The 25,778-nt window shown below is 44.0% G+C and overlaps 1 protein-coding gene across 1 annotated transcript; it reads left to right on the forward strand.

Moving 5' to 3' along the window:
* The first annotated feature begins 90 nt into the window (after positions 1-90).
* On the forward strand, positions 91-23,916 carry si:ch211-13f8.1. The gene is made up of 10 exons (XM_034226172.1): positions 91-723; positions 1,232-2,440; positions 13,705-13,777; positions 14,933-15,085; positions 19,310-20,463; positions 21,070-21,211; positions 21,585-21,807; positions 22,321-22,433; positions 22,538-22,728; positions 23,095-23,916. The coding sequence occupies exons 2-10, from the start codon at positions 1,246-1,248 to the stop codon at positions 23,286-23,288; spliced, it is 3,438 nt and encodes a 1,145-aa protein (XP_034082063.1). The 5' UTR covers positions 91-723; positions 1,232-1,245; the 3' UTR covers positions 23,289-23,916.
* The last annotated feature ends 1,862 nt before the right edge of the window (positions 23,917-25,778 follow it).

Genomic DNA, 25,778 nt, shown 5'->3' on the forward strand with positions numbered 1-25,778 from the left:
TGTTTTGTGAAATGCTGTCGTGTTTTGTGAAATGCTGTGGTGTCTTGCACTTCAGGGCCACCGTAGGGAACAGCTGGATCGACAAATAAGAATCAGCCCGCAGTTGTTTTTACGAATCAAAATCAGTCTGTATACTAAAAAACACATCCTAGCATTTAAAAACATTAAAAATACCAATCTCGTTTAGCCTCAAGCCCATTAAGCCATTTTAGTTTTATTTCCCGTGCTTTTCATTGGTTTATTACTGTGTGCAGGGAGTCGGTGAGTGTTCTTACGCAACAGAGAGCTTCACGCGGCATCGGGTTCGCGAGGCAAGGATGAAATTAAAGCAGGCATTTTTTGTATTCCATTTTTGTCTAATCCCACTGATTTCTGATGGGATTACAGGACCAATCATGATTGAGGAGCCGCTGGCTCGCCTGCCTGGAGTAGTTTATACAGTCAGTCAAAGCACATCACTCGGATCTGTAGAAACACCGAGAGATGGTGTTTGTTTTCTCGTGCTTTCTGGAAGTGAAAGTTGCCCGTCTTCTCGTTATATTGGCGACGGATTTGAGGAGGCGCGCTGCAATATCTGCACGGTTGGCGAAGGTTTTTTTTTTGTTGAAATAATGGATGCCTAATTTAAATGTATGCATCAGCATTTATGGTAGCCTAACTTTTCTCGTGATGGTCAACGCTGGAACTGTGTTTTAAAGGACATCACCTTTACTAAACATCCAGGTACAATGTTCGCTGTTATGTAACTGAATGTAGTTAAAGTGATTGTCTTTGAAGCTCATAATTTTAGTATTTGTATTAGCAATGTGTTATTTATATGATCTATATAATATGACACATCATTTTTAAATATGTACATTTCTCCAACTTCTGAATAAATAATAATGAATGATTTTCAATGCATAAAGGTAACTTATTTAAAGAGAATAATATTTGTTCATGATTTATTGTTGATTTTGCCTGACAGTAAACGTTCATACATTGTGTATTCGTGCAGGGGCTCAGTTGCAGGCAGCAGTTGCTTATTTTCATTCTAAAGGATTATCCTGTGCACTGCAAAGTAATCAGTGGATAAGGCAACATCACTGAATCCACTTTACATATCTCCTCACCACACAGCCAGATAGAAAGTTGGTGGTAACAGAGATGTAGACTGGATTATACAGGCATGTTTTTGTCAGCATGTGTACACAAAATGTCTTTATTTATAGAAACTGTCTGAACTTTTCAGTGCATGACCGGCCAATGGAGGGAGAGAAGGTGGTCGACAAAATCGAATCCAAACCCAGTTCTCCTTTACCTACCGGGATTCCCATTAATTGGGGACTCATCACTGTCCCAGAACCTGTGTTTCTACCATCCTCCTTGAGACCCCATCTTCCTTCTCCTCAGAGTTCGGCTGTGCATGCACTGCAGACCAAGGTGAAGACCCTCACACAGAGAAGGACAAGAGGGAGAGATCGAGAGAAAGAAAGAGAAAGGTTGGACACAGAGTTCTTAGTGAGCAGTCCAGCTTGTCAGATTTCATCCGAAGTCCTTCTCAGGCAGAGGCCCAGAGCAAAGGGTCCGATATCTCTGCCTGCCCCTTCCTGGCGACCAGGCACTGCAAAGAACCTGAGCAGTAGTGATGAAGAGGAGGAGGTAGAGGTGCAAGTCAGTTTGGAAATCCACAGCCCTCCATCTGAAGCACGAAGACAGCAGTTGATCCAGGAGAAAGAGGAAACTGAAGACGAAGGGGGAGAAAAAAATGTGGAGCAGGTCAGTTTGCTGACAGGCCAGCTATGTGGGCTTGGGGAGGGCACCAGTCTAGAGAGTCTTCTGTCTAATAACTCATGCAGCAGTAAGGAGGAGCCCCCCCCTTCTCCTCCTCCACCTGTGCTCTCCTCCTCTCCTGCCACCACCTCTGCTTCTTCAACATCAACATCCACATCAACCAGACATTGGGCACCTCCCAAGGGCTTCTGGAGAGTGGCCCGTCCTGAAACATTGCTTCTAAATGGTGTGACCACTGACATCACAACCTCCACTTTACCTTTAATCGACCACACTCAGACAGAAAAGACAGAACAAGTGGCAGAGCCTGAGAGGAAGTCTAAACCAGTGGAATCAGGCTCCAGGATCGATGCAGCGAGTGCGGTGGACGACAGTGATGCTTCCTCAGAATTCAAACACTCGGACAGCATTGAGTGCTACCTGGACAGGTGTGAGCAGAAGGAGTTAGATGATGGGTACTTGGCCAAAGGACTGTGGAGTTCAGACAGCTGGGAGAGCACCTCTTCACAAAGTGGGATTCTCTCTGCTGATGAGACATTGAAGGTGAAGCAGAGAGCGTATGTAAAATTAAGGGAGAGACAACAAAACTACAGGGAGGACAGAGAGCAGAGCGACGGAGAAAGCGTAGACTGTTATGGAGACAAAACTTGCAGAATGGATTGTAAAGGTAGGTGTCTTGAGGAGAATGGCATGTAATAAACGTAAAATATAAAACGTTTGTGAATGATAAAACTTGACACATGGGTTTGAGAAACACAGATGAGATCTGAGGTGGTTTTGTTTACAGCTTGTTGATGGAAGGATTGATTAGAAAGTGTTTGACAGTGTCGTAAAGGATGACATTAGACTGTTGGTTTTAATAAAAATGTATTATTTTATTTTCTGTTAGGTATAGAAAAAAGACAAAACCGGCCCACTGGGATATTGGTATATTAAGACAGTAATCCCCAAAGGTTATGTGAAGGCTTCAGATTGTTCTTTTGAAAACAAATGACCCAGTTATGGTTTTATTGAAAAGTTTTGCTTCATTGTTTTTGTACAGTGTAGTCAATGTTGTTAGCTGGTGAGCTGGTCTCATGCTATTACATGTGGAAACAGGAAATTCCGAGAAGTGTCTCAGAAGTAACATTTCCCCAAAAAACATTATACAGCGTTTTTAATAATATGAGAATTTAGTCTGCTTAAAATACACGACAACTTTAACAAACAGTTCAGCATTCCGTATACAAGCCTGTGTCTGTCTAGCGATGATGTTGTTTGGAAAGGCAGTATGTAACCTGGCTGATTCCCAGCATTGAACAGATGTCAAATGTGCAGATGTGCATAAGCATGTTGCTATTATTAGCAGTAAGAGCGTGGGGGAAGTGTCCCAGCTTTTGTATCGCAGTCTGTGTGCTAATGGATGTCTGTGTAGTCATGTAAGGGGACAAATTATGTATTTTGTTTTTTATTTGTTTCTGTTAAGGTATATGTTATATCTGTCTAGCAGGTTGTCAATACAACAACAGTCAGTGCAATCTACTGTATACGAGTAAATCCATGATAATCAGTTGTTTTTCCCAATCAGCCCTTATATGTCTCTCAGTAGTTGCGTAACCTGTTTTTTTCTTGACTTACATTAAGGATCAGTCACTGATAACCTATGAGACTATCACTGAATGTAGGAGCCATTGTATGGGCGTAGTTGGCGTCTCAGTTTAATTTATTTATACTGTATGTATAGTGCACAGTGGCGTTTTTATATGTACAAAAGTGATGGGGCACGAACAACTTAGATGTTTATATATAAGCTTTTGGTGCTTTTTTAAACACGTAAACAAATAGCTGTAGGCTATCCATGGTTACGATAGAGAGGGGGGAGAGAGAGGGTGGGGGGAGGGTCAAATGTTGACATACTGTCGGAAGCCTTGAACGAAGAACACGGAGCAACACTGTGAGCGCATACATTTACGTACACAGCGTGGGGTGTCATATGGTAATGCACCTTAATACATAGAGTAAAGGGCACCATCACAAAGCAATACTTAACAATAACAACAACCGTAATGCTTCAGCATTAAACACCATAGATAGACTGTAAAAATAAGGAAAACACAGACACTCATCACCAAGGTCACAATATGAATCGATCCAGCAGAGCAATAGCCTATAGGCAAAACACCAAAGATCAACAAAATATATGAAGTATATGAAGTAGATGGTCAACTTCATTCATTTTCTTTCCGTTTTACTGATTTGAATCGCTATACACTTTTCGCGGCACACGTACTTACAGCCAATCAGCTCTGAATTATGAGATGACGTTTTGGTGGGGTTGCCAGCACTTTGCCCCACTTGTGATTTTTTTTTCGCACACATTGAAGACAAAAAGACTCTGAGCATGCGCAGTGTAGTTTTCACAGCACCCATTCATTTCTACAGCAAGAGAGAGGGGCTAGATTAGAGCTTGCCCCACATCGCTCAATAGGTACACTGTGGACACTAATCAGAAGAACGCAGACTAATCAGATTACTAAACATGACCTTTAAATATATTTTAAGATATATATATTTTGCATATTTTTGGAATGATTATTTTAATTACTTTCTGCTGACACTAGGTGGGGCTGCCCCTAATGACGAGTCGCCACTGCTAGTGCCATATTATTTTGGACACTTGGCGGCGGGGGTTAGCTGCACCGGGTGTATAAAAGGGGTCATAGGTGACCGGAAGAACGAGGACACAAGAGGAAGAGAGCATACCGATTCCACCAGCCCGGCAGATGCTCATACCGCAACCTTTGACAGAATAATTAAACCTTGGTATGTAAAGCTCAATAAACATCATTCTAAACTGCACCAAAGGACCGGAAATCATCTGTTTGTGCCTGTGTCTGAAGTAATGGCAATAAACGAATATAGGACATTGAACATTAAAGTTTCATCACATTGTGTCAGCTCAGATGAGATCGGACCTGATGACAGTGTTTCAAAAGCATCACACCCTCAGTCAAAACACAAAACTAGTTATTCATCACATGCATCATCTACATCCTCTGCTCGAATTAAAGCTCAGGCAGAAATGGCTGCTTTAATCGAAAGGGCTGCAGCACTGAAGATGCAACATGAACTTGATGCCCAAGTGGAACAGTTAAAACAAAAGGAAGAACAGTTAAAACGAAAGAAGAAACAATCGGAATTACAAACTGAACTGGCAGCAGCCAATGCCAGGATAAATGTGCTCAGCATGGGATCAAGAAACACCTCTGGAGCATCAGATGGGATGAACTCTTACTTCAGGAAATCAACAGCAAGACTCAATCCACATTCAACTGAATAATTGCCTCATCAAACCCAAAACTCTATTCCCGGACAAAATATACAGACAGATGTGCAGGGATGTTAGCATCACACCCCCTGAAATCAACTATGGTAATCAAGGTGACATCTATAACCTAATCCAGAGGCAAAATGACATCACTGCTATGCTGGCTCAACAGAATCTTACTTCTACCTTACCACCAAGAGACACTCCTGTTTATGATGGTGACCCATTGCAGTTTGAAGCTTTCATCCGTGCATTTGAGAGAGGAGTAGAAAGAAAAACTGATGATGACAGTGACTGCCTGGCCTGCATCATTCTAAACTGCACCAAAGGACCGGAAATCATCTGTTTGTGTCTGCGTCTGGATCACTCCAGCCCTCCTGTGAAGTAATGGCAATAAACGAATATTGGAACATTAAAGTTGCCATTAGATTAAGTGGAATCGTGGCTCCTTTATCATCCTGTCTTCTGAACCCTGCCCACCAAGGTGGCCTTTGATGAGATATTGTATTTTCCATCTCTGAGTGGTGTACTGCTGGATAACCAGTTTATAATTGCGGTCTCCAGCCATCATTATTTCCAGGCACCTCTTTGTGTCTGTGTTCTGGATAGTTCCGTCCTGTTAAAAATCCCACAGTATGTGGAATTTAGCCGGGCTCCGACAGACAGCGGTTGCTGTTGCTGTTGTACTTGTGAGATTGTATTCCACCGATGTACAGTTGTCCATTGGTGCGATAATAACAGCGCTGGGTGGACTGGTAGTGACAACCATTTACAATGGGAGTGTTCCCAGGCATTGGGCCATGCATGGTCAATGCAGAATTTAGGCGTCAGATCATTAACCAGCGCTTCATAAGCTAGCAGGTCATTCAGAGGGTCGAGCATGGGGTAAACATTATCCAGATACCACTGAAAGGGCTTGCAGTTCAGCAGGGGCGGATCTAGAAAAAATATTCATGGGGTGGCAGGAGAATTTTTGAGGGGTGGCATCCCCTGAAAGAAATATATGCTGATTTAATCGCAGTCATATCAATTAATGTTAACTTAGAAAGCCACAATATTGATATTTTAACTCAATAACATAGGTGACATTATTGTGGCACATCAGTAAAGTCTTAAATATAAATATATAAGGTGGCAGACATAATTTAATGAATTTTAACTGAATGAGTTGGTTTCTCTCTTAGACCAGCAGGGGTACCAAATATATGCAGACTGCTGCAATAAGTACATTAATGAACTGTCTCTTCGATGTGTGTCTGTATGAATATGATAATATTAACAATCATATAATTCCTATCAGCTGTCAATCACTGTTATGATTCACATATTCAGTGTTATTATTAAATAAACTATATTTTTTGGAGGAGTTAATGATAAATGTTCCTCAAAATGCTTGCTCACCCTCCTTCAAATTTGAAAGACAAGTAATTACTATCATAAATCAAAATAATCAAAAGAACAGTTCAGCGCCCCACAACTTCATTGCAAACACTTACAACCTGGACTTTACATCAGAAAGAACAAACGTTAAAGAAGTGACTAACTGCATCAGTTAGGGTTAAAAAACGTGTATTCAGCTAAAACATATACATCGCTGCAGTTATTATCCAGTGGAAAGCCCTTACCTACTGGCCAAGTTAAATCAAAGTGGTTACTTTTTGTTGGTGAAGTTTTACACACCGTCTTATTTGACTTTCTCAGGACTTGAAACAGTTTTTTGGGGGCAGAACCCCACAAAGAAGAAACATATTATACACACATAAGGTCATCATCTTAACAGTTTATTATTCTCATCGACTCATCCGTGAGCAGAGCATCAAGTTGGCATGCCTATTACAGCTGAATGTGGCGATTACCATCTTGATCAGCAAAACGCCTCACAAACGATTTAAAGCTATGGTGCGTTTTGATTCAATGCTGAGTCAGCCAAACTTGACAGGCTCTTCTCTGTCATTGTAGACCGCAAACAGTGGTGGCGCCAGAGTATTTGTGTTGGGTAATCTATAGTAGGGCTAACCCATACAGTGGTGGGGCTCAAGTCAGTATTTGCAATGTAATTACATACACGCTCCCCTTGACAGTGAAACGCCACGCGTGAGGTTTAGATTATTTCCCTGTCTCAATCCAAATTGAACTGTATGAAATAAAAAGGCACATTTGTCTTGTAGTAAATAAAAAGGGCGACCTGGAGCCAATCCTGCAAATTTCCCCACAGGTGAAAGAGTTGACATGCTGAAAACCCAACCCCTGCAGGGGGGTCTGGGGGGATTCTTCCCCAGGAGATTTTTTGAAATACTAACATAAAATACACATTCTGGTACTCTCTTGAGAAGAAAAATAAATAAATCTATTACTAAACGACAGTTTTTTGTTACTTTGTTCTGAAAGCTGAACCTGCTGCTCCTCACAGAGAGAAGAGGGAAGAAGAGGCTGTGTGAATTACTTTACTCTGTGGATAAGGGTGGATGTGGATAGCCCCCATTGTTCTGTGTGTCAAAAAGAAAGACAGCCCACACACCTATCAATCATCAAACCGTGGGGTCTTATTTCATTACGTGTTGATTTCTATCAACACGTAATGTTGTATCGATGTATATAGAGATGTACTACCGCAAAAGTATTCTCCGTCGGGACTTCCTGCAACAACACCATGCCGTTATCTTGATTCTGATTGGCCAGAAGACATTATCAAAGATGCTCTATTGAGAAGACGATCACTACGTGACAAAAGTTTTCAAAACCGTTTCTAGTCTTCGGTATTTCCAGACAAGTGGCTACTGAAATCAATCTTACTAACTGCTGTCTGTGCAATTTACTCCGCGCGAGTTGGCGGACTTTATTTAGCTTACTTTAACATCATTGTTCATGGTGGGGCTAAGGTGGGGCTAAGCCATTTCTTGGTATGGCTGTAGCCTACCCCAGCCATACCCTGACCGCAAATACCTCATTCCTTCCGTCTACTTGGATCCGAATTGAAATGCTTCTCGTTTTGCGCTGTCCCTCCGTTCAAAGGAAATTGCCGCCAATCATATTTCCAAACTCGCGCCAGGGAGGGAGGGGTTACAAGGCTCGCGTCTTGTGCTGCATTCACTTGCACTCGGACATTAGAGATTTTCTCTCATAAATGTCCGATGAGCCACAACTTTTCTTTCAAAACAAAGCTGCCAACTGAGGTGGCAGCTGGGGTGGCAAGGCATTTTTCTGAGGTGGCAGCTGCCACCCCGTGCCACCCCGTAAAACCGCCACTGCAGTTCAGCCTCTCTCAGCTTTTTCATCTCCGACACATCCCCAATGTCTATCCCATGATTTTCGAAGGGAAGGTTCCAGTCAATATTGACATTGTTCTTATATTCATCCATCCACATTCCACACCTCGGCCACCCTCAGCATTACGCTTCATCCTCCCACTCAAATCTGGGAGGTAAGGCTTGCTGGCTCGTTCAATCAGTAGCGTGGGGTGGGGAAAAATGTAGGGGAAGCCAATGTTTTTGGGTCGGGGGGGGGGGGGGGTGGGGGGGGGGGGGGGGGGTGGTCAATAACGTAACCAGATGAGTGATTACAGCGCCCGGTAACATTTTACACACATTTGTATCATACAGATGCAGGACTTGTACACGCCTGTTATCTAAGTGACAGGTCCGCACGCACTCTCCAGCTGAAACTCTCTCGTCTTATTAATTTAAGCATTTTCTTATTAATTTATGCCAACTTCCCCCCACCAATGCAATACCAGCCGCTCAATGCGCAGTGCAGATTCGGTAATTAATAAATAAGAAGCATTCATTCACAAACTAAATCAGGAGACCTTTAAAGTTTTACGTTCACATCAAAGTATCAGTATGCGTTGTGTTGATAATGGACGAGACCCGCCGAGTCAGCGTAAAGTTGAGACGATCTCTGTTTAATGTCTGAATCTGATAACAGATAAAATGATCAGTTTTAAATACATTTCCCTCAGTGACTCCTCTCATTGCTTGGAACGTTTACAAAAAGGGAAGAGGAAACGTGAGGGACACAATATATACAAAAAGTAAAATCACAAAGAAAGGAAATGAAAGTCCTCACAACAATAAACTCCTGAGCACAGCTCTCCGACCTTGCCAGGTATTTAACATTCAATAAAATGAAGAACACAGAATACAATAATATAAAACACAGAATGTGTGTGATTATACAAAATTAAATTAAATAAACCCCACTGCATATTTACATCTGTTACACTAACACACACGGCAAGTGCAGCAACAGTCCTCGTCTCTGTAATTAGTTCAGTCCGTAGTCCAAAAGTAACACAAAAATATAAACAATCTCATCTATTCAGGTGATCGGGCCCTATATGGCATGCTATCTGCGGTGCTGATTTTCGGATAGCAGCACCCTGTGCTAATTAAACAACTGCAATAAAACAACTACTTCAGACTGAACACCTGCAGCTAAATCCAGGCAAGCAATGCACAATAACCAACAGAACCACATCAGAAATTGCACACATAGCTACACGGGCAGGTCAGGCAACAGGTATGCACAGAGAGAAAGGGGTGTGCATTTCACTCACCCTATTTGAAGAGGAAGGCCATTCTCCTGTCTTTCATGGTAGCGAAGTGGTCAATAACAATGTCATAGAACTTCCCAGCGGCCTTTAGGTCCTCCACAACAACAGAGTCAATGGATATTGTGGCTAGGTTGACAAGTCTGTCCTGTCCACACGTGTTCCTCAGATACGTTTTGATCCTTTTTAGACAGGAAAAGGAGCGCTCTGCTGATGTGCTGGTGGCTGGTATCGTGAGCATGAGCTGGAGCAGCTTGTAGACCTCGGAGAGTGTGCCCTGTAGGTCATCCTCAATAAGAAGCTGTATCAGCTCTCCTGGTGGCTTGTGAAACAACCTGTTGTTGTACAGCGTGTGCAGCTCATTCCTTAACTTCTGCTCATCAAAGAATGGATACGTGTTGATCAGCTGAGCCAGCTCACTGCTGGGAAATGCATCAGGGTTGCAGAACGATATGAATGATGTGTGTTCCAGTATCCGAAAAAAGTGCAGGTGCTCCATATCTGCAAATCTTTGGGTCATGTGCAACACTATGCCATCAACAATCTGGAAGTAAAGACGCCGGAAAGATACAACCGTTTCCTCGTCTCCTTCTTGGTGCTGGTTAAACCCTTGCTCCAGGTCGTCCCAGCCGCGGCGACGTCGTTTACGTCGGGGCACAGGATCGCCGACTGCTTTGACCGTGTCATCGTAAATGCGACTGAATGTCTCATCTGTTCTTGTGGCTTTGAGAGCGCTGAGAGTGCTCATGATCCGATCCTGGCATTTTTTGATGTCCGCCGTCTTGCTTTGCAGAACCTGGAAGAGTGGTTCTGTGAGGCCGAAAATGGACTGAAAGACCCCGAGCAGGAAGGTGAAGTCAAAATCCTCAAGTTTTTGCTTCAAGGAAGCACTCTGTGCAATGGTCTCTTTGTCCCATCCCGGCTCTGTCATTATCCTGTCAAAAGCGATACAGAGCGACCCGCGTCCTTCATGGATGGCGTGTACTGCGCGGCTTTTAAAATTCCACCTCACAGCAGAACCCCCTGGTACACGCACAGCTCGATCAACTTCAGACAGTAGTGCTGATCTCTTACATGAACGTGAGAAAAAATTGTGGAAGGCATCGAGATTGGCAAAAAAACAGTTTGGCTGCTTGGATGTTGTTTGTGCCTTGTGCTAAAACCAAATTTAATTTGTGAGCATAGCAGTGGATGAATAGCGCATTGGGGCAGTGTGCTTTCACTAAAGCCTGAACGCCACCGTGCTGTCCACTCATGCAGCTTGCTCCGTCATAAGTCTGACAAATCAGTTTGTTTGTTGGGCTGTAGTTCCCGATGGCTCTCATGACAACTGATGTTACAGCTTTTGCATCTCTTTCTAAGCTGACATCAAAAAAGCCGAGGAAACGTTCACACACACTGCCTTTTTCATTCACATATCTGATTATGATAGTGAGTTGGCACTTATTGGAGATGTCTGATGTGTCATCCACTTGTACAGCAATGAAAGGAGAAATGTGTATTTCTTTATCAGTCTCATCCTGGATACAACGAGCTATGCTCTCAATTATGTCATTTTGTATGGTGTTTGACATACCACTGAAGACTGTTGACGATCCCAAGTGCTCCGCGAGTGCAGTGTCAAACTCTGCAAATGCACGTACCAGCTCTACAAAATTGCCCCTGTTAGAGCTGCCAGCGGCCTCATTGTGTCCCCTGAATGCTTGCTCTTGACGTGCAAGGTACAGGGCAGCAATGATGAGTTTCCTCAGAATATCCCGGTTCTTTTTTACTTGTTCGTTGTGCTTCTTTGTGCTAATGGTTCTTGCTACATCCAGAGCCTCGTCAATCCTGACGCGTCCAAAAAGCTTTAATTTCACAGCACAATCTATATGATTTTTAGATTTACCGTGACTCTCAATTGCCCGTGACAGGTTGGCAAGGTCGATGAATCCTGAAGTTGCCCAAGGATTGTTCAGGGAGCACGAACCCTTGTCAAAAAGAAGACATGGCCAGCAAAATAGACGCTGAAGTTTAGCGCTTCCAGTTAGCCACTCCGTGCGGACATAATTGTCCTCATTGAACGTCCGATTAGATCCCTTATTCCTCTGTGTACACAGCTCGAGTGTGGGCGTTGTCCTGCCATCTGCTTTAATTTTTAGTTGCTGCTGTAGCGGAAGTTTAGTGAAGTTATGCTTAATTAAGTACGCCAAATCTCCTCCCTCCATAATGCTTCATTTGCTTGATAATTTCTAACGGCGGTGATGACAGTTACAGTATTAAAATTGATGTTGATGTGATTGGATGGCAGTGTCCAATCAAATCGCCAGCCGCCAGCCGCCAGCCGCCAGCCGCCCCTGAAGGGAAGCTAGAGGCGGCTGGCTTCCCCTGGCATGGCCCTGACCAATCACAGGTTGGCAGGGGCATCACGTGGGACTCATCTGATTGGTTAATCCCTCAATTTTTTTTCACCAAGGGAAGCTAGATTCTGCTGGCCTCCTCTCGCAACAGTGAATGCAATCTACTGTTTCACCATGACATCTAGAGGGGCGCTGTTTCACTCTTTGTAAAATACTCAATGAGAATGGGGGAGAGACGGAGAGACGGTCCGGCAGGAACACACAGGAAAGTAGAATTACAGAAACAAAACAAAGTGTTTTTATTTATTTATTTAAGTTATAACTACAATCCTAAAAAACAGGGGAAGCCTGGCTTCCCTTGGCCTCCGGGAGAAAACGCCACTGCGTTCAATGTGGGCAATTTTAGAGCAAGGAATAACCTCTATGCTTCCTCCATACAGCCACACCCGGATGCAGAGTTCCACATTTTCACCGCCGTATATTTTCATTCCACCATCGAGGCTTCCGATATCTCCAAAGAACTTGCGATCAGCTACAACAATCCCTGTGATGGCGGGGCTCTTTCCAGGCAGTGAGTCGTCCTTTAAAGCATACCACTCAGGTCTGAAGGACTCGTACATGCACCACAGAGCTCAGTCAAAGGCATCCGCAGCTGGTATGTAGGGGATAAGTTTCATGTCGTCGTAATTTACTTTGTCAAACACTGCTGTCAGTATCACGGTGCGGTCCTTTTTGATCCGAGCAAACATTGACTCTGCCCATTCAACATGGACTTCTGACTTCTGAGCATCCAAGATGGCCACCACTTCCCCCACAGCAACCTTCCACCCAGAGAGTCTGACCTGAGTGAGGCCGAGCCGCTCAGAGTGACGGACTCTCTTCACCAGGGCTTGGTGAACGGATGAGAGTTGGGGTAGAGCTTCCTCACCACGCTACTCTCCTTCTTCACCTCTGCGTTGTTCTGGTTCACCAGTTCCTTCTTTTCAAGTTTATTCATCACATTGGGCAGTCTGTTGATGTCTGTTTTCATATTGTCCATCCTGTTGGGTATTCCCTGACCCCTGATGGAGTTGTTGCGGTGGGCTCTACTGAGTCTCTATGAGTGGGTATGAACCTCCTTCTTCATGGAGCCAAGGTAAAGAAGAGACCCAGCCATTGCAAAGGCCAGAAGGAATCCTTTAACCCAGCCAGATCTCATCCTGGGGCTTCTGTGCATGTCTTGTGAATAAAGGAGGAGGAAATATTCCCCTGCCTTTAATTTCAGGTGCTCTCACTTTCACCCTCCTTATCCAAATACAGTAATGCCCTTTGGCAAACCACTGCTGTGTTATCCGACATCCAGTTCCCTGGCAATAAACGAATATAGGACATTACAACATTAAAGTTGCCATTACACTGCATCTAACGGTATGAAGGTTTATGACAATCAACATGATCATACAAAGATCCAATTGGTTTAATACCCACATAATCCTGTGGGTCACATTATGGCTGATGGCTCTCTTGACAGTATGTTCCCATAAATCTACCACTACACGACACTAAATAAGAACCAAACCCTAAGTTATAAGATTATGCTACATCATAATAGGATCTATTATATAAATGTAGAGGTAAGCTAAAACACAAAATAATGGGCATTACCTCTTTGAATACTTTTAAAGCCTTTTTTTATCCACATTTGATTCATTTCCTTTTGCTGTGATATGTATTTTTCTGAATGTTTTTTCTGCCAGTTGCAGGGGCCCATGGGGGTTTGGGCAGCTCAGACTCAGCCATTTTTGTGCAGACACTCGAACCCTATCTGAGGTGAGCAGTGCAAAGCTTCTTTATGTGCTTGGCAACTGTAATGACATACCACTCCTATGGACCATATACTGTATATCCTCCCCTCATAAATTCAGTTTTTACAGCTCATCTTGTGGGAATTTAGAGTCCAGTTTTCTCTTGATTTGAAGCAGCTAAAGTATCAAACAAATATGTTATAAATCATATAAAATACATCCATAAAGAAATGTCCAATACTGTATATTAAGAAGCTCATATATTATCATAAAAACACTAGGAAATTAAGCTCTTATTGTGAGATATTGGCAAACTGTGATACTTCAAAATAGAGATTTTGTCTCCAAACATTGTAATCATTGAATGTAAGACATCAGATAGAGTAACAGTCTTATGTTAATTAAATAAAACAGAGTAGATAGATCTGTAAGTAAATCAAACATCAAACAGTTTGTGCAACTGAGTGATAAAAACAATTTGTTAAGAGGTTGAATTGTTCATTTGATCCACCCTTTTCAGTTGATCTTCCGGCTATTATAATTATTATAGAGTATAGATCATTCTTGTCATTATCATAATAAACTGAAGAATAAAAAGGCTGAGCATGAGACAAAACAGAATCAGGCTGCTGATGTTTTTGTGTAAGAATAAAAAATGACATGACAAACTGTGATCTATTGAAACTGAATGTTTGTCTCCTCTTGACACACAAGAGAAATGAATCACACTGTCCATTACAAGGGTAATCCACATGGCTGGTGTATCATGCTATCTTTATCACTAGGCCAGGGGATAAACACAAGCAGAGACGATGAAGCACAATGCAGAGCAGCTTAGCTGCTGGGCATAAGGATAGATGATAGGATGACGTTTCTCTTTGCTGCTCACCACTAGTGCCACGCCCCTGACTATAAATCTGATATTACATAAAACAGCTTAGGAAGACGCAGCTTCATTCACTCCATGTTAAGTCAATCTGCCGGGTATATAACGTGGCTGGATTCACCACATACAATCAGCTTTGCACAATTAAACTTCAACAAATATAAATGTTCACTCAAACAGAGGTCCATCATTTCATCACTCACTTAATTTTACTCATTCCTTTTGCCTTGCTGTTTTTCATCACCCAGAATGATGGATGACTTTACTAATTTGCATCTTTCTCATGATTGTCAGGTCGCTTCTTGCAATCAGTGACGAACTCCCTCTGAGCCCAAGACATGAGCAAGCCAAGCTTCTTCTGGAGCGAGCACGACTCAAGGCTCGCTCCAATCACATTAACGAAGATCTCCGCTGCGGACGCCCCAAGTCTGATCAGAGATCCACCATGTAAGTTGGCTTCATCTGCTTACGTGGGCTATGACCTCTTTGGCATCTTCAAAACTTTATACAGTTTTGCATGCACAGTTATGAATCACTGTAGTGATAACGAGTTTAATTTGCTGACAAGTTAGTTTGCTGTATCTGTTTATGTGTTACGGTGTGTGCAGGAAGCAGGACCCAAATGCAGATTAAAGTGTCAAAAATATCTCCTTTATTTCAAGGCTATACTAGAAACAAAGACAGAACACTCACCGAAGACCAAGTCAAAACACAAGACGAACCGACCAAGACAGACAGAAAAACCAGAACTTAAATACACACAAGACTAATTATACAAACAAGACACAGGTGAGGAGGGAGGAGAAAACACAGGGACACCAGGTGCACACAATCGGGTAATAAGACACACCAGGGAAACTAACGACAGGGAACCACAGACAGATCTAAAGACAAAACACAACGCAGACAGAAAACCAAAGACAGATCTAGACAAGACACAACGCAGACAGAAAACCAAAAACAGATCTAGACAAGACAAAACACAACACAGACAGAAACAGGCAAGACAGGAGGTGAAGACCTTTCAAAATAAAACATGAAACAAAAGACAGAAAAAGACAAGACAAAATACAACACAGACAGATCTTGACAGTACCCCCCCCCCCCCTCAAGGGACGGATCCCAGACGTCCCAAAAAAAAATCCAACAGGGTGGGTGGAGGGGGACCGGAGGAGGGACACAAAACTAAGGCCAACAGGGTGGGTGGAGGGGGTCTGGAGGACGGGCTTGGGCTGACAGCAGAGGACCCGGAAGGGGTCTCGGGCGGACGGCCCATGGGGCAAGGCAGAGATCAAGGATGGGGTCTCGGGCGGACGGCCCGGGGGCAAGGCAGAGTTCAAAAAGGGGAACTCGGGTAGACGGCCCGGGGGCAAGGCAGAGTTCAAAAAGGGGGACTCGGGCGGACGGCCCGGGGGCAAGGCAGAGTTCAGGGTGGGGCGAAGGCCAAACCGCTCCGGAGGCCGGGCAGGACCCGGTGTCGGCCGAACAGGAGACAGATGATGGCGGAGCCTCCAACGGAACTGGACAAGGGGTTGGCAGTACCCCAGGCAGGACAGGAGATGGCGGGGCCTCCAACTGGACTGGACAAGGGGTTGGCAGTACCCCAGGCAGGACAGGAGATGGCGGGGCCTCCAACTGGACTGGACATAGAGCTGGCAGGATCCCTAGCGGAACCTCCAAAGGCACGGGACATAGAGTTGGCAGGACCCCCGATAGAAGAGTAGTCGGCGGGACCTTCAACGGAACAGGACAAGGGATTGGCAGGACCCCCGGCAGAAGAGTAGTCGGCGGGGCCTCCAACGGCACTGGACATAGGGTTGGCAGGACCCCCGGCAGAAGAGTAGTCGGCGGGACCCCCAACGGGACAGGACATAGGGTTGGCAGGACCCCCGGCAGGAGAGTAGTCGGCGGGGCCTCCAACGGGACAAGACACAGGGTTGGCAGGACCCTCGGCAGGAGAGTAGTCGGCGGGGCCTCCAACGGCACAGGACATGGGGTTGGCAGGACCCCCGGCAGAAGAGCAGTCTGCGGGACCTCCAACGGCTCAGGACATGGGGTTGGCAGGACCCCCGGCAGAAGAGTAGTCTGCGGGACCTCCAACAGCACATGAGTAGGGACTTGAGTGGGAACCCGAGAGAGGGCTTGAGAGGGAACTCAAGAGGAAACTTGAGAGTTGACTCGAGAGGTGACTTGAAAGGAATCTCGAGAGGGAACTTGAACGGAGACTCGAGAGGTGACTTGAGAGGGGACCCGATAGGGAACTCGAGAGGAGACTCGAGAGGGGACTTGAGAGGGGACTCGAGAGAGAGGGCTTGAGAGGGAACTCAAGAGGGAACTCGAGAGGGGACTTGAGAGGGAACTCGAGAGAGTACCCGAGAGGAAACTTGAGAGGGGCCTCGAGAGGGGATTTGAGAGGAAACTTGAGGGGACTCGGGTAGGAACTTGAGAGGGGACTCGGGTAGGAACTTGAGAGGGGACTAGAGAGGGAACTTGTGTCGGTCGGTACGCCGACAGGACACGGGGAGCTGGCGTTGGCTGGAGAGTCAACAAGAGACGAGGTACTGGAGTCGGCCGGTACGCCGACAGGACTCGGGGAGCTGGTGTTGGCTGGAGAGCCAGCAGGAGACGAGGTGCTGGAGTCGGCCGGTATGCCGACAGGACTCGGGGATCTGGCGTCGGTCGATGAGTCAACAGGTGACGAGGAGCCGGAGTCGGGACCATGACTGCTGGGGCCGGTACTTGAGCCGGAACCATGGCTGGAACTGGGGCCGGAACCATGGCTGCTGGGCCCAGTACTTGAGCCGGAATCATGGCTGCATGGGCCGGTTTTGGAGCCGGAAACATGGCTGTAAGATCCAGTTCTGGAGCTGGAAACATGGCTATAAGGTCAGGAGCTGAAGCCTGGATCATGGCTGTGTGGGCCGGCTTTGGAGCCAGAATTTAATTGGCCAGAACTGGGGCTGGAACCATGGCTACTGGGGCCAGAACAGGGGCCGGAACCTTGGCTGCTGGGGCCAGAACTGGGTCTGGAACCATGGCTGCTGGGCCAGAACAGGGGCCGGAACCATAGCTGCTGGGGCCAGAACTGGGGCCGGAACCATGGCTGCTGGGGCCAGAACTGGGGCTGGAACCATGGCTACTGGGGCCAGAACTGGGGCCGGAACCATAGCTGCTGGGGCCAGAACTGGGGCTGGAACCATGGCTGCTGGGGCCAGAACTGGGGCTGGAACTATGGCACTTTGGGCTCGTGCTGCTAACCTGGCCTTGCGACTCCTTCTTTTAGGAGCCGTTTGGAGGCTCCGTGGACCTCCAAAAGCCAGACGAGCACCAGCGAATGGCTCCTGGACTGTAGCAAACACTGGGTGAGAAGCAGGGGCTGACGCCAGACGGACCACACCGATGCGTGTGGTATCAAAAGGGGAATTGGGAGACCTGGGTCTATCAGGATCGGGAAAACAAACCGTGAGGTAATCCAAAAGCCAGGCAGGTAAGAATTTAACCAAATCTTGATTCTTCATTGTAAGGTTGAATGTTTCTGCCAAAGCAGCATCTCGCTGTTGAACCCTGACCGCTCCTATCCATCGATGAGCGCAGTCAGACAAAGAAAAGGTATAATCCACTAGTTCCTGCTCAAACGGATCTGCTGGGCCCATATCTCAGGTCGGTTCGTAATATTACGGTGTGTGCAGGAAGCAGGACCCAAATGCAGATTAAAGTGTCAAAAATATCTCCTTTATTTCAAGGCTATACTAGAAACAAAGACAGAACAGAACACTCACCGAAGACCAAGTCAAAACACAAGACGAACCGACCAAGACAGACAGAAAAACCAGAACTTAAATACACACAAGACTAATTATACAAACAAGACACAGGTGAGGAGGGAGGAGAAAACACAGGGACACCAGGTGCACACAATCGGGTAATAAGACACACCAGGGAAACTAACGACAGGGAACCACAGACAGATCTAAAGACAAAACACAACGCAGACAGAAAAGCAAAGACAGATCTAGACAAGACAAAACACAACACAGACAGAAACAGGCAAGACAGGAGGTGAAGACCTTTCAAAATAAAACATGAAACAAAAGACAGAAAAAGACAAGACAAAATACAACACAGACAGATATTGACATTATGCCTCAATTTCCCATCTGTATGTCTCCCCTATCTTCCCCTCTGCTTTGTCCCATCTTCTCTTGCACTTTGGCAATTCTAATTTTGCGTAACTGAACATAAGTTGACGCTTTGACATACACAGAGCTGTCAATGTTGAGAAAATGTTTGTTGTCGTTCTGTTCATGTGACATTGAACACGTCACACAATTTAGTTTGCTTAAAATCCCTTGTATTAGCAAGAAGCATTCTCTTCATTTAGAATAAGAATAAGGAAGATTTACATTGGACATACATTAAAGACCTACCGTACCTACCTGCACCCATTATGAACTGTAATTCTCATTGTCAGGTCTTTTGTTTATATAATCTCCAAAAATCTCTCAATTTGAAAAGGTTTTGCATCTACCTGCTCTGTTTCTGAGAGATAGATGAAATTCAGTGTCACTTATGCTCATTTTTGCTTCACTTTTACAAGATACTATCTTACAAATTAATTTAAAACAAGTGTTACTCTCTTATCGACAAATAAACGATTGTGTTCTTTTGCAGAAAGAAGCAGCAAGTTGAGCCTCTCACTCCAGCACCAGAGCAGAAAGCTGTTCAAACCAAAGAAGATAATTCAGCTCAAACTGTATCTAATACCCTCCTCATCCCCAGCCAAAGAGACACTTCCCCCAGTGACCAAGGGGCTCGATCCAGACGCTACGGTTGTTCACCCACACGGGTGCGCTTTGAAGACGAATCAGAGAAAGAAGCAGAGTCTCGGTACCTGGATAGAGTGAGACAGCGCAGCAGATCTGGGGGGCCCAAATCCAAGAAAAAAGTAAATAATACAGATTCTAGCAGTAGTGGAACAGAGAGGAACAAAAGCCATCGGAGTGTCTCCATGCCTCCTTTACAGAAGAAAGAAGTTGCGGGTTTCAGTGGTGAACCCACAACAGTGATTAAAGAGATTATAGTGCTGGTGAAGAAATGTGAGGCATGTGGCTCTGTGGTCAGGGAGCCCCAGCCAATGTCATCACAGTCAGATCCAAAGAACACTGAGCCCCCACAGTCTGAGGACACACGGGAAAAAGCTGCTCCTCGCTGGGTGCCTCATAACAAGCCAGAAGCAAGTACTCGTCCTAAAGCTTCTTTAACTGTCACTTTTGCCGGAGCTTACGTGCTGGGGGAAAACAAAGAGAGCAGCACAGGGTGGAAACCTTCAGGGTTTGGGAAACTTAGGAGAAGGAGTAGGAAAGGAGAAAGTCGGCTGGAGTCTGGCAATGGCCCTTACGGTCCATCTTGGGCTCAGCGGCGTAACTCAAATCCCAGGAACAGGGTCAATGTGAGCAGAGCTGTTTCTTTTTCCTCTGATAGTCCTGTCGCTCTGGAGCCCCGTTTGCCGGAGGCATCTGGACTAAGGGAATCTCCTCCCCCAACACTGCCTATAAAGTCGGCTCTGAAGTCGAGTTCAAGGAATCGCTCGGCTGCAGGACAGTCCTCTGTGCAGTTCCAGATTACTTCAAATCCGGGAGGTGAGGGAGGATCACAGAATTCTGAACTCCTGGACCCTACAGAGGCTAGAGGGCAGTCTGCAGTGGCTCTAACCCAAGGGAGCCCTGCCACAAGCAACCCAGTGCCCTGTATCAGACCCTCCACCCTGAGGTACTCCGCAGCCCTGCCAGCTGTTGAACTCTGGGAGGCCACTCCAGATGGAGCAGGTGAGTGGTCATTGGGGAAGAGCAGGGCGGATAGATCTCAGTTCCTATGGAAGGTCGCGTACACTTGATTTTCTGCCATTTAGGATTTACTATTCTAGGAATAAGAACTATGTTTCAATTTCTTAATTAAGTATGAGCAAAATGTACTCAAATATTTAAAAATAATAGTAATTAGGTAAGATATTATTTTATAAGATTATTATTAATCCTGATTAAATGTGTTTATAATATATATATATATATATATATATATATATATATATATATATATATATAAATATATAGATATATAAATCAACATTTGAAAATATTTTCATTAATTAATACCTAAGTAAGTACCTAAGAAATTGGAATTGTAAATCTTCAAAGTATAATAATCAATGAGTTAGGTGGAATACAAATTACAATATTGTTCTGTGAAAAGCAGCAGTACAGTATAAAGTAGCAGAAAGTACCTCAAATGTTTTACTTTAGTGCCATACTTAGGTGGATTCACTTAGTTACTATCCAACACTGACAGTGGAATAGAATGGAACAAAATGGAATTAAAATAATACAGGAAAATGATTATTTGACATCCACTAATTACATTGTGTGTACCACCAGGTGAGCCTGGTTCTGGTCCTGAGTGTCGTCCCGCTCTGCGCGGCCTGGCTATGTCTCGGGCTGAGGACCTCAGAGCAGAGCTGCTGAGAGCAGAACATCTGAAAGCTGAGGCCATATGGGAGGAAAATTGTGACGGTTCCAGGTAAGCCAAAGTAACAACGCTCTTCATAGCTTAGATATTAAACCCCTTGCCCCCCCCATGCTGTTTCCAAAATGCATTTAGCATGTCAGCCTGGTTGCAGTTAGGAGATTAAAACCCTGACCTACAGTCCACAGGATGTTGTTATTAAAATGATTATGTGAACATTAAGACTATACTGCCCTCTTCTGGTAATGAAGACCTGTGCTTGTTAAGGTCATTCAGAGCTGAATTATAAAACAAAGAACAACAATCCTGGCTTGTTATGTTGGTGATGTCTTTGTGTCTATATTAAAATATGTTGTGTTCATATTACACTCTTGTTGAAAAAAATCTGTCTGTCTGTCTGTCTGTCTGTCTGACTGGCCTTTTACAGAAAGATGGATGGTCGACCGAAACTCTTCCTACGTCGCTTCTTCTCCTCCATTGGTCTGAACAGTGTTGGTAGGCTGGTGAAAGGAGGCCGCTCCAGCAGCATGGAGCAGCTCAGTTTACCCTCAGCACCACGGGTGGGCAGCTCTGCTTCCCCAAGCCCCACGCGCAGACCCCAGCCCAGCATCCGCATGCAGAGGACGCCCTCACTGCAGACACTGAACACGGTGAGAAGCAAACTCTTCTTCATATGATGTTCAGGACGGTTGTGTTGCTCTGCCATCGTCCTTTATTTTTCACATCGATAAAATAAGAATGTTTACCCCATAAAGGTTGCTGTAGGCAGAAAACAAGTTCCAAGTTCTGCTTTAAAGTACCTTTCACTGCTTATTTGCCACAGTGGACCAACCTACGCTTTGATGTATTACCTCTCTGTCTGATATTGGGAGCAGAGATAATGCATTCCAGGTTGTCCGTGTTTCCTACTTTCTGTGTCAGCCATCCTTGTTGTCCTCCTGGCAGCTGAAATATACATTAAAATAATGTAAACAACATTCTGTACCATCCAATCATAGACGGTATTTGCAAAATGTGTGTGTGTTTGGTGTCAATCACACATTGTTAGATTTGTAGGTTTGTTAGAGCCAAAAAGTTGCATTGCCAAAAGCAGATCCGGAGACATTTTGCCAATATGAAAAACAGTAACACAATGTTTTACAGTGCCATTTATTTGCCACTAGGTGCTGCCACTGGCCCAACTACGCAAAGCCTCCTCAGTGCAGAGTTTGGAGAGGAGAACAGAACGTTCAACAATACTGGGAGAGGTGCGGATACCGTACGGCCTGGCACCCAGGTGAGTGTCATAAACCAAATAAAGGAGAAAAATACAATGAACATGGATTATCAAACCACATCGTTTCGTTTTCTGTGACTAAAGCTGCATTGTTGCTGTTACAGCCCTGACAGCCCTCAGATCGAGTTTCACAGGGCCCTGAGTGCTGAAGATGTACTTGCCTCCAGAATTGTGCGTCCTGTGGGCCGGGTCACCCAGGCTTTCCCTGATGGGACTCTCCTCCTGGAGCTGGTCAGACCCCCAAATGGTCCATTTGGTTTTGTCATCTCAAGGGGCAAAGGTCGACCCAACACAGGTAGCTTTTTAAATCTACATTGTCTTTGTACTTTCTTAAATTTGGCGTTTTGCAGGGTTATTATTTGTATTTATTTGATATGCTGTATCTTGCATATGTCATTGTTCAGATAAATATGGACCTTTTAGAAATTGGCAATTGGTAATCTTCATAATTATATTGATCATATTCGGATACAAATGCTTTTACTCATAGTAAAGCTGTTTTATGTTTACAATTTTGTTGTTTTGGTATGGTTAACTTTTTTTGCTTGCACCTGTTTTCCTCTACTCTACCTCCTCTATTCTCACTCTATGCAACCATTCCTTCACCTTCATTTTATGTGTCTTTCTTCTCTCTGTTCACCTCTTATTGTTTCCTTTCCAGGTGTGTATGTAGAGAAAGTGGGTGACGGTGGTGTCGAAGGCCCTTACACAGGTCTCCTCGGCATCGGTGATGAAATTCTGCAGGTGAATGGAGAGGCAGTTGCTGGCCTCAGTCTGGACCATGTGACGCGGCTCATGACCCGGGAAAGCACTGCTTCTCTTCGGATCATGCCGGCCCGACGCAACCAGCGCTGACTGGGAGATAAGCATGGCATAGAGCCATTTCTCCTGCAGCTATGGATTTTAATTCACCGCTACAAACCCTGACCATTGACTGTAACCTGTGAATAGAGTTTTCTTCTGTGCAGTTTGATGTGTGAAAAGGCTACATGAGATTACAGGGTTGCATGTTCAATACAATATGACACTGCAAGGGGACTCGGATTGCAATGACAAATCAAAAACATAACCAAAGGACTATGCAAATAAATGCAGTAGGTCTGCACTAGATATAACCTGTATTCCAGAGTATATATTGTGATACTAATAAAATGTTAAGACTATATAATATTATTTAGATCCAGGACAACTGTTTTTATTTATTTATGGTCCGACATAACTGAATAGGGATTGTTTAACTTCACTTTTTTATGTTTAAATTGAGATTTATTTTTGACTCCCTAAATGAGTGTAGAAAATATTTTGTTTCAAATATTGTGCCACACTTAAATGTTTACTATTAATCTTATTGATGATGGCAGATGATTGACTTGTGGAATGATGTACCACATGTATAATCATGGATCCTGATACATTTCAACTTAATAACTATTTATTTAATTAATAAATAAAAGTTTGCAAATAAATAATATATTGCACTGGGGCTCTGCAGGATTCCTTTTCTTTTTTTACTTGTGCTGCGTCACTTAATATCATTCAGGAAAATTATACTTGTTTTCTTTGTTTATTCAATTGTTTATTATGTCAAAAGTTTGTAATACATTCATTAATTATGAACAAAACACATGCTATTCAGTTATGATAAAACGTAATATCCAATCCAATCCAACTTTATTTATATAGCACTTTAAAAACCTTCAGACCAAAGTGCTGTACAGAGAGATAAGCTCACACAACATAATATAAATACATTTAAAATACAAGATACAAACACAAAACAAACCAGAATAAACTTAATAATTAAAAAATAAATAACAGCCATATAATAAAAAACAATAGACCACTGAAAGCAAATAAAAGCAACAATCTACTTGTTTCTGAATGCCAAGGAGAAGAGATGGGTTTTAAGACGAGATTTAAAAGCAGTCAGTGTGGGAGCCTGTCTGATGAGCAAGGGCAGGTCGTTCCACAGTTTAGGGGCGGCAGCAGAGAAAGCACGGTCCCCTCTCCGCTTAGACTTTGTTTTTGGCACCCTCAGGAGCAACTGATCAGCTGACCTGAGAGTGCGAGTGGGCGTGTAGCTGTGTAACAGCTCAGAGAGGTAGGGCGGGGCCAGGCCATTGAGGGCTTTAAAAGTAAATAAAAGAGTTTAAAAATGAATAAACATTTATATTATAAGGGACCACCCTTATAATATCAATGTTTAAATTACGAGTTGAATTATAAACACAATTTGTTTTTTTATTTCAAAAGTGAAACTCCAAAAACCTAACACAGTCTCAATTTAATCAATCAGGTGTAGCCTATTGATTTGCAAATGTAGGATCACCAATTGGAACAAAGAAGTGCCGATTGCTCCCCATCATCAAACATCTTATGGCACAATTGAGGTCCACAAAAACGTTTAAATGGCTAATCAGACCATACAGCGTTAAGCACAGGATGCCGGATGATGGTCGTGACTGCTGTTTATCTGTTGAAAGTTCGTGACTAATAATGCTCTAACACAGGGCTTAAAAACGTGTAACATGAGACTGTCTAATTATGTTTCTTGGGTTCTATATTTAGCACGTCACACGCTTATTTGACTAATGTATGGCATTATTTAAAGTCATACACGTATTTGACAAAACGTGAAAAAAGGCTATGTGAAAAATCCGTTATTAGGATGTACCTGCTACCATTTGAGCTGTCCTGAATGTGCTCTGATAGCGTGCTGCTCTTTTATCTGACGCGTCCAGAGGCCGATACGCTTTTATCTCCCCCAGCCATGAGTCCCGGCCCCGGGGAACCGCCGTCCAAGTCCTCCAACACCAACAATGACATGCAACAGCACATTTATTTATTTATTTACTTAAGTTATTTATTCACACATTTATACATGTATTGATTTGTTAATTGATAAAGAATCGTGTGTCCCTTTCGATTATGGCATCGTTATCATAATTACATCCTCGTCATTCTGTATCAATAGCACATCCTGCCTCAAGGCGAAGGAAATTAATATGGATTATAGGCTACTCTTTTCAGGATAACAAAAAATAACAAAAAAGAGACGACCCTCTGCTATCGGTAGTTATCTCATTGCAGGATAAATTGGCTTAGCAAAAACCCTTTGTTGAAATTAAAAATAGGTCAACAGCTTAACCTGAGCTTTTGTTTCTTTCATAAAATAAAATAAAACACCCTCCACTAAAGCTCTGGATACAGTTTACCCCGCGTTGTTACAGGCCGTTGCTCTGTGCCTGTTTGCTTTTTTATGCTTTGCCCTCCACAAGCCTATATAGCCCGCGACAGCCAAATAATAATGAATCATTTCATAAATAATGGGTTTAGTGTCTTATC

This window comes from Gymnodraco acuticeps, unplaced genomic scaffold (assembly GCF_902827175.1).
Source record: "Gymnodraco acuticeps unplaced genomic scaffold, fGymAcu1.1, whole genome shotgun sequence".
Lineage (NCBI taxonomy): Eukaryota > Metazoa > Chordata > Actinopteri > Perciformes > Bathydraconidae > Gymnodraco > Gymnodraco acuticeps.

Coding starts and splice junctions, on each gene's coding strand:
- si:ch211-13f8.1 (XM_034226172.1), top strand. CDS start 1,246: ATGGAGGGAGAGAAGGTGGTCGACAAAATCGAATCCAAACCCAGTTCT. Junction 13,778..14,932: donor ACACTCGAACCCTATCTGAG/GTGAGCAGTGCA, acceptor CATGATTGTCAG/GTCGCTTCTTGCAATCAGTG. Junction 15,086..19,309: donor TCTGATCAGAGATCCACCAT/GTAAGTTGGCTT, acceptor GTTCTTTTGCAG/AAAGAAGCAGCAAGTTGAGC.